Raw genomic sequence first — 15157 nt, forward strand, 5'->3', positions numbered from 1 at the left:
TTTCTAAAAGATCTGCTCTAGGAATTATTTTGGGGAAGTTCTGTGGTCTGTGCTATACAAGAGGTCAGACTAGATGATCACAATGGTCCTTTCTGGCCTTGGAATCTATAAATCTCATCCTATAAGATCATAGTCTCCCATGGCTAGAGCAGTTGAATTGTCAGCCTCAAAAGGGAAGCTGGAGACAGAGCTTACTCAGCAACTAACCCACAGATCTGGAACTCTCTTCCAAGAGAGATTAGAATGACTACAAACCTCAGTGCCTTCAGAAAGAAAAGTTTGACCCATTCGTCCTTCAATACCCCAGAAGTCACATTTTTCAAACAAAGGGTCTATAAAAATTAGTCCCTAACAAAGAAAGTCTTGTGGTTAAGTTACAGAACTGAGATTTGGCTTCAGTTCCTGGTTCTTCTACAAACACAGTATAGCATCAGGCATGACCCTTAAATCTCTCTGTATCTGTTGCAGGACCCAACTGCAAAGTGGGAATATTACTACCTTGCTACTTCACTGGGGAGGGGGATTGTGAAGTCCATGCATGCCTGTACAGTGCTCAAGTGAAAACCACAGGAGTACTTAGAGAGACAAAATGGTGGAGAGGAAGAAGAGACAGAGAGCGAGAAGAAGAGACACCTTGTGTTCACTACAATAATTTAGTCGCATACTCTGTAGTCAGATATGAAAGTGGTGCTCATGTTACAAGGCAGATTCTCATCTTTCTCCTACAGGTGACATGCTTAGTGGTATTCCTTGATTCTGGAATTTCCTCTCTACTGTTCCAACAGAGCTGGCGTTGGCTGAGTTTAAGGACATGCTGCATGTCCTATTGCAGAGCCCTTTGCCCAAGGACACAATAAAGGGGACTGTAAGTTTTGTTTCTTTGGGGAGGGGAGGGTTTTATTGAGCCTATTTGTCACTGAGTTCAAAATGCTATGTATGAATACCTGCACTTGCAGTGTGTGACAGGAGTGGCATTATGAAAAATAATCAGAACATTTTTAAAAATCAATGTCCCATATAGAGATTACATGCGAAAAGAAAGCTATAACAGGAAAGAAGAGTGCTTCCTAAAATAGTACAAGGGCAGAATAAGAGCTTTTAAAAAGAACTTTCATTACTTTACACTGAACATATTTGCAGTTTCCAAATTTATGGGTGTAGCTGTCAACATGTGTAGTTGCTTTTATAACAACAGTCTGGCTTATTGAGGTCACCTGGAATGATTGTTCTTTTAAATTAAATTACCTTTTGTAAAAGTTCATGCTGATTAGGGTTCCACCTGCTCAGTTTCTTGCACCATCTTGATTGGTGGCAGGTTCATCATCATGAAGGGGCAGTTAACTTACCTTTACATTTTAAATGTCTGATGAAACTTTGAAGAGTATGAGGACTTCATTCAAGAGGCCACAGCTCTAGAACAACTGGCTTATTTATTAAAGTGTCTCTTCATAGAATGTCAAACATTAAAAATACCTGTTGGAACCATTAGTCTGGAAGGGCTGGAGAGCCACAAGCTCAGTGTAAAAAACTCAAGTTAGAGAAGGCCACAAAACAAATCAATCACATTGCCATGCTGCCTCATCGCAACTAACTGTCATCACACATTGGTGCAACATCACCAAGCAATGTTAGAATGCTCCACTGATTAGTTTGTCTTTCTCATACTCCATTTTTCTCCCAAGCTTCTTGGCTACTGGATTGAAGGTGACATTTCTTTCTCTCATTTCTTCCTGACCTCTCTTTATTTGTTCTGCATTCCTCCACACAGTCTGAGCAGGAGAGCAAACTTGTGAGGGCTGTTTCTTTCCGGCAGTATGATACCAGCCAGAGCATCAGAATCTCCGATCAGACAGATTCCAAATAAACCCTTGCAAGGACCCTTCCAGCAACAAGAGGCTCGTGAGTTATAAGTTCAGGCTTGCTGAAGAATAAGTCTATCCAGTGTGCCACCAATTAGTGCACAATTGTTTCCTATACGACTTTCTTCACAACCTTGTATACTCTTAAATTTGAATACCTCAATCACTTCCCTTGGAAATTTGTTCCCTAATCCACTTGACCTATAGCTCAGACTTTTTTTGGTTTCTTCCTAATATCCTCAGTTATTCTTTCCCTTGTTAATGTTCATGCCTTTCCTCTATTTATTTGTCGACTTGTAATACCCACTCCCATAGTCTATGTTTGGCCAAGTTACAGTAGTTTATTAGCCTTTGCTTGAAGGTCAGGCCTTCCAAGTTCTTCATCATTTTTGTAGCTTTTCTTTGGATCACTTCCAATGTGCTGATTTCTTCCTTGAACTGGGGGCAAGCAAACTGTCCAGCATACTCCAAATGCAGGCAAACCACTGCTCTGTGAAGAGGTTAATTAGCCCCTGCTCCATGATGCTATTTCTCTGCCTGAACAACGTAGTATTGCACTGGCTTTTTTGCCACCCACATCACATTGTAAGTTAATATGCAGTTTATCATTATACCATTTTTTTCACCATTACTGCTTTGAAAGCATCTCTTTCCCAAGCATCACAATAAGTACACGTGCTTTAACCCTTCATTGCCACATTTCCCCAGAAGCAGATTTGTCACATTAATGAAACATGTGGGTGTAGCACTCACATTACTTCCAGTTGCACTTTTGTTGTTATATCACTCTGCAAATTTACAGAAAATAGACAAGACACATTCCCTGTCCCTGAAGAGTGTAAAATATATCCAGCAATCAAATGCTCCTCCATGATAGGTCATTCACCAGTAGTAGTAGTTCAAATAGTTCAAAGTTTAAAATGAAAGGCGAGATGAAATTGTGCAAAGAGAAAAGCATAAAGGAAAAGAAGTTGTGCAGGGAGAGAAAAGAGAAAAAAAAACCAGAAAGAATACCATCAGCTAGTTCTTTCTGATCTTTAGAACTAATGTGATGGCAACAGTAGGTTCATTCTTCTGACTCTGAATTCACACAAGATGTTTAGCCTTACTTCAAAATGAAAGAAGCAGTAGGAGTGGAACAGATGTTTCTGATGGCCGATATAGTAATTTTATTCATTATATTATTTATTTAATAGAACTAACAATGACAATCAAAAATCCTTTTGTAGTAAATGGCACTATCCTAAGCAAAAAGCAAGCTATTGGCTTATTACAAGTATTTTCTTCTACAGCTTCGCTTCTTTCTTTGGGTCATTTTAGCACCTCAGCACCACTAAATATGCTGTGAAATGGCGTGGCAATTGATTTATAGCTACCTATAGACTCATAGAATCATAGGACTGAAAGGGACCTCAAGAGGTCATCTAGTCCAGTCCCCTGCACTCGTGGCAGGACTAAGTATTATCTAGACCATTCCTGACAGGTGTTTGTCTAACCTGCTCTTAAAAATCTCCAATGATGGAGATTCCACAACCTCCCTAGGCAATTTATTCCAGTACTTAACCACCCTGACAGTTAGGAATTTTTTCCTAATGTCCAACCTAAACCTCCCTTGCTTCAATTTAAGCCCTGGGGGGTCCACAGACTATGTCTAAGATTTCCAAAGGGGTCCATATCTCCATTCAAAATTTTGTAGGAGTCCACAAATGAAAAAAGTTTGAAAACCACTGGGTTACACCTTCACTGATAGTGCATTGAAGATTTCCAATTTTGAAGTCTTAGGTCTCAATCCTGCAAAGACTTACAGATCTGCTTAATTTTATGCACTGTGAGTAACGCCAGTGAAGTCAATAGGCCCAGTCCAGGTACATAAAGTTAAGCACCTGCATAAGTCTTTGTAGGACTGGGGCCTTAGGTTTTCTTTCCTACTACAGAAGCATAAACTGGGCCGTTTTGGGTACAGATGTGAAGGAGTACTGCACTGGGGTAATAAGATCCACAGTGTGGAAAATGAGTCCAGTGACACATCCTCAAAATTATTGCTCCAGGGGCCTTCTTCAGGTGTAACTAAAAGCAGAATCTGGCCCTGGCACATCATGTGAAAGACAAGAAGTGTTCGAGTATAAGGTGTTTAAATAAAATCATCTTAAGATGTTTTACTTATAATATTCAGTTACTAACAACTACTGTTTTCAAAAGTGGGGAAAACGGTCAGTAGTTTGAAATAAGTATTGGAAAACAAAATCACCTTAACCTATATCCATGATGAAAAAAGTACAATTTGTATGGAATTAAAACATTATGCATAGCCCTATTTGCAATATTAAAAATGCTACTAAGTTAGGATGAGGTAAACAGTAGGAAAAAATGAATATTTTAATTATCCTCAGATAGTCTACACGTTCTCAAATTCCACCCTAAAAATCAAACTTCAGCAGAATATAGAAGTCAACACACATTTGAAAATGCATATTACAAGTGAAGTGATGTCAAATATATTTATAGATTGGAAAACATGTTAAGTCAAAGGACATAAAAGCTGCAGCCTCAAACAGTATTCACAAGTTAGGAGTGGGAAAAGTGAAAATAAAAATTAAGCTTTTACTTTGTGTAGCTCACTATTTATCCAAGTGCACTTCAATGTGTAATTTACTCATCCTAACTGTACATCTGACAGGTGAAGCCAGAATATCAACATTTAGGCTATGTCTACACTTCAGTTTATGTCGGCATAACTTGTCACTCAAGGGTATGAATAAAGCACACACCCCCGAGTGACATAAATTACACCAACATAAGCACCAGTGTAGACAGCACTATTCCACCACTCATTGGTTTTATTATGCTGACAGGAGAGCTCTTCATCAGATGCAGTGGAGTGCTGTATGTGTAGACAAGCCCTTATTGTAAGGACAAAGTGAGTGAGGTAGTATTTTTCACTGAACCAACTTCTGTTGGTGAAACAAACAAGCTTTTGAGTTGCACAGAGCTCTTCAGGTCTGGGAAAGGTACTCAAGGTGGAACAGATTGTTTAGTATAAGAAATTAACACATATTCCAAGGGATTATTCAAGGTGAAGTGGCTCATTAACACCTCAGCAGTCACAGGACAAAAGTGCAGGTTTAGTGGGTTACAGATTGTGGTAATAAGCCATAAATCCAGTGTCTTTATTAAGATCATGATTTTTAGTGTCTAGCAAAATGATGAATTTAAGCTCTGTTGAAGGTGTTGTGCAGGTTTCCTTTGAAGACGAGGACTGAGAGGTCATATAGGTAGTGATCATTCTGTGAAAAGTGTTTGCCCAGGGGTGATATGGTGTTTGTCTTTTATCATTTTTCTGTGAGAGTTCATTCATGAGCATAGTGATGGTCTCATTTTACACACACAGTTGTTATTGGGGGCATTTAGTCCACTAGATAAGGTATACCGCATGTGTTGGCCACATAGTTCTTAAAAGGTGCGCTGTGGGAGGTATAGATCATTGTAGCAGTGGAGATATGGCTGCAGATTTTGCATCTGTTATAGGAGGGTCTGGTGCAGCTTTGAGTTGATAAGCCCTAGTCTGAAGGGAGCTTGAAACCATTAATGACAATTATTTTAAAGGGGGAAAAAAGCAAAAATTTTCTGTCAGCAAATAACTTTACTACCGTCTCATGTGATAGGTTCACTGCCTCCTCTGCATTTAATCCTCTATCATGTCCTACTCGGTTTTTAAAAAAATTCTTTCAGGCTTTTTTTTTTTTAATTAATTATACAAATCATTAGTATTAAAAAGGTAATGTAATGGTTTGAAGAACAAGCTTCACAGACTATCTGCATATTTAATCATCTCTACTAATAAATTTTTAATCATTCATTGAGTTCAGGTTCTTGTCTTGAAGCTTAACTTGATAACAAACCTAGCAACTGGTAGAACTAATTGGTACAGAACAAGTGAATAATTTATAAGAGGAAAAAGCACTGGGTGTTCTGAAGGTGCGCAGAGACCGCCAGTCACAGATATTTCCGGGAGGCAATAGGCAAATAACAGCAGATGGTAGGAATTCCATGATACACTGCTGACATCCAGAGGCCAACTTTCAATATTGTTCACATTTCTTTCGGTTGGACTATAAAGCCAACTATAAAGTCAGATTCATTACATTTTAAATATTCATACATTTCATTAAAGTTAACATTAATTGGGCTACCATACACATTGATTATGCATAGACCATCAAGTGTTTAACCTCCGAAAGCTTGCAAGCATCAAATAACATAGTGTGTCCCATCTTGGATGACTTCAGTGAAATCTTCAGCTATGGCCTGAATTAGGAAAAATTACATTCCAATGCTAAAGGATAACAATTTAAAATATCAGAGAAGTAATAAAAAAATTAAATTGTATTAACTGAATGGGAGAATTGGTGCAAGTTATGTCTTGCTTCCATATGTTTGCAAAAAAAATAACTGTAAAACATTTGGAAAACTAATAAAAAGGTAGTAAAATCTCATTGACTGATAGACTACTTAAAGTATAGTGTGGAAGCTTCCAATTACATATTTATAAAAATGTTTAACACTCAAAATATAAATGAAGTTAGAGTCAGCTGCTCTTCTTTTGGTGAAAATGACAATTTCAAATTGTATATCATATTAAAAACAAGATGATTGATCTCTTGACCCAGGAAAGGTAAAGTCAGTTGACAATATTTAATAAAAAAAGAAATCTACAAAATAGATTTTTCTTCCCTCAGAGAAAACTGAGTACTACAATCCCAAAAATAGAATGCCTATGCCACTGGCAACTTTTGACAGAAGACTGAATTCTTCCTGAAATAACCAAATTTTAGCCAATTATATAGCTAAAGCTGTAGTATGTATTAGGTTAGCCACGACTCAAAACACTTCAGATCATACCTAACGTTAAGCATGTGCTTTAAGTCAATTTGACTTGAGCACATAAAATGCTTGGTTGAATTGAGGACTTGCCTGTTACATACAAAAAATTTACAATCTTAATAAAACCTTGGAGTTTTTTACTTTACATTAAGAGAGTTAGGAAATGGCAGATATGTCATGTAAACTGAATTCTGCTCTTTGAACATATGTATTTGATAGTCTTTAATTGTATAATCAATTTTCTTTCCCCACAGATCCCCTCCCCCAGGGCACAGGATAAAACATTCTCAAAGAATGAGGTAGCTGTTTAACACTTTTTTATTCTCATCATACAGTGTGTGTCACTATGCCTTATTTACTGTTCACCATCCAAATTCTGCACTGAATACTGAATTCTCTTTTCAGGAGGTTTTCTGTAACAGTCAATGCTGTAGCATCAAAGTGTCTCTCAAACTTTAATGAGTGCATGTTCATTTGAGATAAACATTCCTACCATCCCCATTTTACAGAGTGCAAACTGAGGCACAGAGACTACAGCCAAAATTTGAAGTATGCGCATTAATTATGGTTCCTCAACAATTGGGCATCCAACTTGAGACATCTTGGAACAATTTTTCAAAACATTTAACATTTTTAATGTACAGGAGTTTTGCCATTGACTTCAAAGTGTTCCAGATTTCACCCTTTATACATTCCATGCACTGTGCAGACACTAACTAATCCTCACAACATGAGGTAGGTGAGAAAGTATCATCCCTATTTTGCAGATGAGGAAGCTGTCAGAGTCCCAAAGTCACATAGAAATTAAATAGTGGAGCCAGCATTGGAACTCATGATCTCTGGATTGCCTTCTCAACTTGGGCACCAAGAAAATGAGAAATACAAAATTAGGGGCCACCTGGCAAATTTTTGGTTTAAGTGACAGCATCACATTGAAAGTTTGTGGTAGAGGCAAGGATAGAAGTAAGTTATCCTGGGTGAGATTCATCTGTCTTATTCACTATGTGGCTTCCAACTTTTACTGCAAATGAGGCACAGTCCACCGTGTGTAACCTTAATGAGTGGCTAACAGAGAGCTTGATAAACAAGTCTGTACAATTTTGCCTGTTTAAGACTTTTTTGGAATGCCAATAGTTTACATGTTAACCTCTCATTGAAGTTGTTTTTTCAGGTACTTCTACCACTATAATTTGATCAAAAAGCTTTTTTTTTTTTTTTTTGAAGTGTTTTTATATACCAACTTAGATTTTTACTACTTGTAATGTTTGGGTTTTATCAATGCTCTCAAACACTACACAAATAAAAGAAAATGTGCATATTTGAAAATAAGATTTTACATTCTCAGATGAATTTCAGCATAATTTTCTGCTTTAGACTATTTTGTCAGAAGGGTTGTTAAAGTAAAAAAAAGACAACATTTTTGTCTTTGAATACTGCCCAGGGGAAAAGCATTAAAAATGTTCAAACAGCATGCCAGCTCACTGTACTATATTTTCCCCTTAATTTAGCATTTGTGAAAAGTTCTGGATTGGAGAGCCATGGAGTCCTCTGTCCATAGGATAGATAAAGCAAAGTTGGTAGTTCAAACTTCTGAACTTACATTTCTCATCCCTGACCTAGAGGGACCCAAGGTGAAAGGATTCGGTCTCCACTTTCATTCAGGGGTTAACTCTTCTACTGAGAAAGCTGACGACTTGACTGCCAGAATGGCAATTATGGTATTTTTGAAAATGACACTTTCCGGCTATGAAATGGACCAAAGTAAACAACTTGTTTTAGCTGTCAGATGACAACCTGTGGTCATTATTTGCCTCGGACAGTGATGTGGAGGAAGTTTCTCTCTTTCTCACATTTGCAATCCCTGGAGTCGTGCAATGCCCACAAGTAAACCTATATACATGGTTAAATTGGGGTTCAATACATTTCATTAAATAATGCAATAGCAGCTTGGGAGCATTTTTAATTAAAATTATTCTTAGAATAAAATTTGAGTTTATTTTCAGGTTTAATTTAAAAGTTGAATGTATTTGGGATGCAAAAACCATAAAAATCAGTATTAATTCGAATGAGATGATGGGCAACACAAGTTGCATATTCAATGCATGTTCTGGAATGTTGCTTCTCTTAGGCCTGGTCTCTAGTAGAAAATTATGCCAGCTTAACTACATGACTCAGGGATGTGAAAAATCAATTCCCCTGAGTGGTGTAGTTAGCTGACCTAACCCCCACTATAGACAACATTAGGTTGATGGAAGAGTTCTTCCTTTGACGGGAATGGGAACTACCTGTCTCAATGGGGAACCCCTCCTGTTGACGTAGTTAGTGTCTACACTGAAGTGCTACAGTGGTGCAGCAGTGATACTACACTGTTGTATTTCAAGTGTAGACAAGACCTGAGGCTCTACTGTCATTTTGAAAAACATTCAAGAGGGAAGGGGCTCTGGTGTGTGGCACAGATTGGGGAGGGGTATTTTTGTTTGTTTGTTTGTTTTTTAGTTTTTATGGAAGTACTAGAAGCTGAGTGGCTATTTAAAGGCCTTTTGGAAATGGGCTGGTCGCTAATATTGCAAATTTGAACTAGTTGCTTTCCAATTGGTCAATAGTGCAATCTTATCAGCAATCAGACTGTTAATATTGTAAGCAATCGTTTGGGGAGGTTTTTTATTTTTTTTTTTGAACCACACACAGACAGACAACCACAATCCAGTTTAACTCTTATCTTGGGAGGGGATAGCATTCCACATAACCTTACTTCCAAAACAGAACACTAAAATCAGGGCCCTCTTAAGTGCCTATGGATAAATAAAAGATTGCACATGTACACATGCACATTATGTGCACTACAAAATACATATATGCATGCTCATATGCATATATGTTCCAAATCTGTATAATAAAATGTGGTTCAAGTCACTACTTAAAAGAGAAAACCTATAAAGGTTTACAGCAGCAATAGTACAATTCATAACACAACTGATCCAGAATTAGTCAAGATATTAGAAGTAATTTTAATGGGTTAATTCAGAATATTTTCACTTTTGAATGGAATAAGCCAAAAAATAGCATTTAAAAATATAGTGCAAAATAATTGTTTTATTACAAATTAAGTACAATCCAGCTTCTAGAGTTTTTCCACCCAAAGTTGATGTTATACTCCACACACACACAATTTCTATTCCACAGTGTAGAGTATTTCTGAATGCAATTAACTCATTTATTAGTCATCTATTACTAACAAGGAGGCACTCTCCAATTTTATTTTGGTAAATAAAGTTGCATAATATTAAAAATCTGTTTGCATTTGAAAAAGATTCCAGTGCTGCAACATTACATAATTTCACATGAAATATTTTTTTCTGAAGTTCATTTGACTGTAAAGTTATTTTGCAGTGACAATTACAATGCAAAGTACTTTCTGTATTGAGCATATAAACTTTTCTTTGCGTCTGAAATTCACAACTATTTCAATATAATGACTTCCCCTCCCCCCCAAGGAAATTGCCTTGGAAAAGTGTTCTAGCATCTCCTTTTTTCTATTTGGTGAACCAACTTGGTTTTGGTTAAAGAGCAATTCGGGCACAATAGTGTTTTAACTTGCAAGGTAATACTCCTTTATTGAGCTGGTAGAACTCCACAAGCTGGATGATATCAGTAAATCTGGTGTGACCATCATCCAGTGTATAGAATAGCTTTCCATCATCTTCCAGCTGTAAAAGGGGAAAAAAAACAAAAAATAACAAGACACTATTGAGCTACAGTGTTTGTCAGACATTCAAAATACGTACATTGTTGATCTTTAATGAAATCAGGCCTTGTGACATCTTTGTGTAGATTCATGCTCCTGAGTTATTTATAGTCTGTGGGGAAGGGGAAAAGCTTAGTGTTCATTCATAGCAAATTCAGAAGTGACCAGTAGAAAAGTAGTGCATTCTCTAACTTCTTGTCAATTTTAGGTAAATGCATAAGGTAAAAGGAAGCAAGGCTGAATATGTATTAGAACATTAGGCCATGAAAATTGCTAATGTCAGCCTATTATGCCTTTGCTTTTATTCAGAAAGAACATCTGATGATATCACATGCAAAGATTTAATTGGAACCATAAAAACCTTGAGCCTTCATAAAACAAGAAATCTCAATTTAGGCATACTGTCTCTCTCTCCAAACAAAGAGGTGTCATATTAGAACTACTTTTTGCCCTATGCTCGTTATACTCAATTTTCTGTGTACCTAGTATATTTTGTGTAGCAGCGGGTGGCTGTATATTCATAGTTACTTTTGTGCATTGACGTAGCCTTTGTTGCAGAAGGTGCTTCCAGGCAGGAGCCTTCTACTGTTGGTTACCACGATGGTGGCAGCACAGTAATATGTTCACTGATGCCGGAGGCAGCAACAGGGGAGCAGGAGGAGAGGGAAAAAGAGAGAGAAAGACTCCTGCTGCTCCAGATAGCCATGTGTATACTAGCACGCTAACCACAGGAAAAGAGAGGGAGGAGAATACCCACTGTAAGGTTACCTTGGCTAACTTTAAAATCCATACACACACACACACAAAGATTTACAGGGAATATTTCCAATTTTAAACTATTACAAATGAATAGCCCCATAATTTGCATCACCTAATTAATTCTTAAACTAATTCTTTGGCTAATAGAATATCCTCAATCAGCAGAAAAGGGAATCTGAAGCCCTGGTACTAAAACATTTGATACTTAACAGTATATTGATCAATTAATGAAAGAAGGCAATTTATCGACAGTGGATAGTAGTGCACAAAAGAAGCCCCTAAAATGGTGATCACATTGCAGCAGCAGTTACTGCAGCAAAGAGGAAAGATGTAACCATCCTTCTGGGATGGATAAAATTAGTTCTCTTACCTGTAATTAAGGTTTCTCAGTGTAAGCAGCAGTTGCACTGGCCACAACTACTGGGTTATCCTACCCATTCTAAGTCTGGAGGCAGCTTTTAAGTTCCTTTTTTCAGATTTCACCAGTCCAGGACAAACACGACTAGGTAAGGAAGTGTTAACATATGTCACACTATGGGTCTGATAATGCCTATTTTCCAGCAAGAAATACGAAGATACACGGTCATCCATGGGACTCTATGCATGCATACAACTATCATGCCAACATGATAGACATTGCAGAGCTGAAACATTCAGGGGAGCGGAGGCATTTGTTAATCAGGAATTAAAATGTAACAATGTTTTTTGTTATTCCCAAACCGATGTTTGCCTTGAACTGAACTGCATGAATATTTCCTCAAGGGAAACACAGCTCTTCAGCAGATTAATGAGGAAACCATAGTGTCCAAGAATCTGACATGTTCAGCATGTTTGCAAGGTTGTTATTCTGAACGATCAAGTTTTTATTAGAAGATGATTGTCCGAGAACTAGTGTAATTGTATCCCCTTCCTCTCTCAACTTGAACAGCTGAATAGCCATTAGCTTTCTAGACATTAGAAGAGCAGAATATATGGTGATTAATTGATAGTGGTGGCCCAGAGTCAAAGCATAAATTGGGAATGGAAAATACAGCAGTGAAGGATTTATTTTTTTAAAGGAACATTCAAACATTTTCATAGATGGTGCATCTCAAAGAGAAATTGTCTCCTACCATTTCCCCTTCCAACTTTCCAATCACACATCCATTTGTGATTGTGCAACATCCCCGCATGAATTGCTAAATAAATTGCTAATATTGGAGAAGCTGGAGAAATGCTGCTCTACATCCATTAAATACAGGAACTCATTTGATGTGTTCTCTCAGATCTGGCAGGCTAGAGGCCTTGTGCAAAAGCAGACATTATTAACAGATCAATTTAAGTTTCACTCATCTAAAACTTGGCAAAAACCTCCAATCCTTTGGGGATCTGAAGAACCTGAAGCAGAATTCCTGACTTTAGTGATCTGTGGGAACTGGGCTGATTGTATCATTTTTTACACAAATGAAACAGTTTTTTCCCCCCAGATCCCTGGAAAAAGCTGAGGTGAGGAATTAGTTTGGAAGGACAAGTACCCCTTGTCTAGGATTACTAGGCCATACATTTGCCCATGCAGGTCATCCTTCCTTCTAAGCAATTAATTAATGGAGATGCTGGAGCCATCAGAATTTGATGGGGAAAATAATTGTTTAAAAAATAGATGCCAACTCCTTTCCAAATCTATTTTGTGAAAGTGAAGCATGCCATCCTTCAGACAGGTGTAGGATTAAAATAATCATGTGTTTTAGGGAACTGTCTTAAAAAAAAAAAAATCACCAAAGTCTCAGGCCCCTGCTCCATCCACTGAGATCAATATCTTTCTACACAGAAAGCACTCTTGGCACAGGTATAAGAAGGAGGGATCAATATTTGGAATGGATGAGAATTTTAGAACATTGTCCTTTTGGACTGATTTTCATGAGGCTCGGTTTCTTGTGCTCTCTCTTTCTGGCTTGAATTGTTCTGATTTACACTATTTTTTCTAGTGACTGCGGAATAGGATAAACTGCTTTGCCTTTTTTACTTTTCGTTTTAAGAGAATCTTGTTTGGATTGAAGTGATGTAGACAAAGGTTCCTCAATTTCCAAAATGGTATGAATAAATGTGAGGAGATCTTCCAGATCATCCTATGGACAAGTTGGCCTGACTCTTGACTGCGAATGCTACCAAGCAGATATTTCCTCTTCCTCCACCAGGGATCCTATTTCAGGAGAGAAAGGTTTTAGCAGCCATAAAGGATGAACAATACTTGTATTTTTTGCACAGTGCTTCTGTTTGCAGAGCAACCTGCAGAGGTACAGGAGAAATTACTGGCTTTTTGAGGAGGGAAGAAGAGGCATGTCTGGGTCAGAGGGAAGGGGAACTTTCTAAAGAGGAACTGAAGTTTCCTGCACAGGAGAAGTTAAAGAACTAGGGGCCTGTTTCCTGGTAGGGGAAAGAGGAGGTAGTCTCTGAAGTGGTCAAGTCAAAGGGGTGCCATCCTGATGGGACTGAATCATTCAGTTTTTGTATGGAATCTAAGAAGCTGTTTCAACTCTATTCCATCTGATCTAAGGACAGATAGAAATAACTGGATAACGGAGGTACGTCATCAGTGGCCCTGACTATAGAGAACACAGGGTGGGTCCAAAGAGGAAAGACACTGGTACCAAGAGTCATGTCCTTGAACTATTTAGGCCAGAGATACCACCACCCCAGCTGTCTAGGCAGTGCAAAACTGTGGACATTTTTCTCCTGGCACTGACTTTGCTTAATGGTTCACAATGCTTAAGGGGTTACGGGCTGGTTTTCAAGCACCTAGATCAGATTTACTGAATCCCCTGAAGTGTTTCAGCTCCATTGTGCAGCAAAGAGGAAGGTTTCTAGGATGCTGGCTACAGGAGCAGGGTGAAGCACAGAAATACCAAATGGTGGCCCTCTGAAATCTCTCACTGGAGCCACTGAGCACCAGTGAGTCAAGGGAAAGAGCATTTGGCAAAGTGCCCAGTCCTGCAGAATAGAAGAATCCCCTGAAAAATCCAACAGGGGAAGCTAATTATCAAGAGGCCTGGAGATTGTGAGTAGAAGACAGTCTGGGAGGGACATTCTTTTTGGAAAGCGAAATAGTAGCTGTGGCTCCTAGGTAAATGCAAAGCACTAGGGCTAAAGCAGGCAATGAAAATATATTTCAACAAAGCAGGATGGAAAGAAAGTGGAAGAACTTTAATACCGCCTCCAGAGTCAGTGGAATGGATGGGATTACCCCACTGTCATGTCAAGAGCATCACATGCTATGTAATTGCTTTCACTGAGAAAGTAATGGAAATATGGCTGTACTTCAGTAAACCCACAAGAGATTTCAAGATTAACCCCAGGTAATTGATCAATTTTAACCAAAAAATGAATGTTCACTGAGGAAGAGTGAGAATACCTATCCACCCTACTGGCCCTTGTACATAGATACACCAAGGCAACATGAGGCAGGAAATGGGGCCTGAGGCTGGATGGAATCTGGGGGACACTTTAGGATATTAAAAATACTAATATTGTAAAATTGCAATGGGTTATGCCAGATATGCCATGTAAGGTATCTGCAAAAATGTTATAATTTGCCACGTATTATAATCTCTTTAATGTGTTTGTATCACCTTTGTATTGTAACTTATATCTATGGTATGTCTGTATTCCAAACTTGTGCTGTGCATCTGGGTGGCATTAGCACTGCCTACCCTGCTTGACAACCCATTCAGGGACATCAGCTATACAATTGACCCATTGAGAGAAGGCAAGGGATACACCTGATGACTCAGCAAGGCATGCAGGGGCATGCTTATGGACAGAACTCTAAGGCTTCCAGGCCACATGCTAGGCAGCTTGTGTTTGGAACAAAGGAGATCAAGCTGCATGGCAAAAGATGATAAAAGGCAGCTGCACCTTCTGCTTTTTGTCTTCATTC

At 38.3% G+C, this 15157-nt stretch overlaps 1 protein-coding gene across 1 annotated transcript in view; it reads right to left on the bottom strand.

The window, feature by feature from the left end:
• Nucleotides 1-10300: 10300 nt before the first annotated feature.
• Nucleotides 10301-15157, bottom strand: part of GRB14 (growth factor receptor bound protein 14) — a 101284-nt gene continuing 96427 nt past the window's right edge. Inside the window, exon 14 of the mRNA XM_065413445.1 lies at nucleotides 10301-10447. Coding sequence (XP_065269517.1) covers nucleotides 10301-10447 — 147 coding nt within the window. The remainder of the gene's footprint in view (nucleotides 10448-15157) is intronic.

Source organism: Emys orbicularis, chromosome 11 (genome assembly GCF_028017835.1).
Source record: "Emys orbicularis isolate rEmyOrb1 chromosome 11, rEmyOrb1.hap1, whole genome shotgun sequence".
In the NCBI taxonomy this organism is placed as follows: domain Eukaryota; kingdom Metazoa; phylum Chordata; order Testudines; family Emydidae; genus Emys; species Emys orbicularis.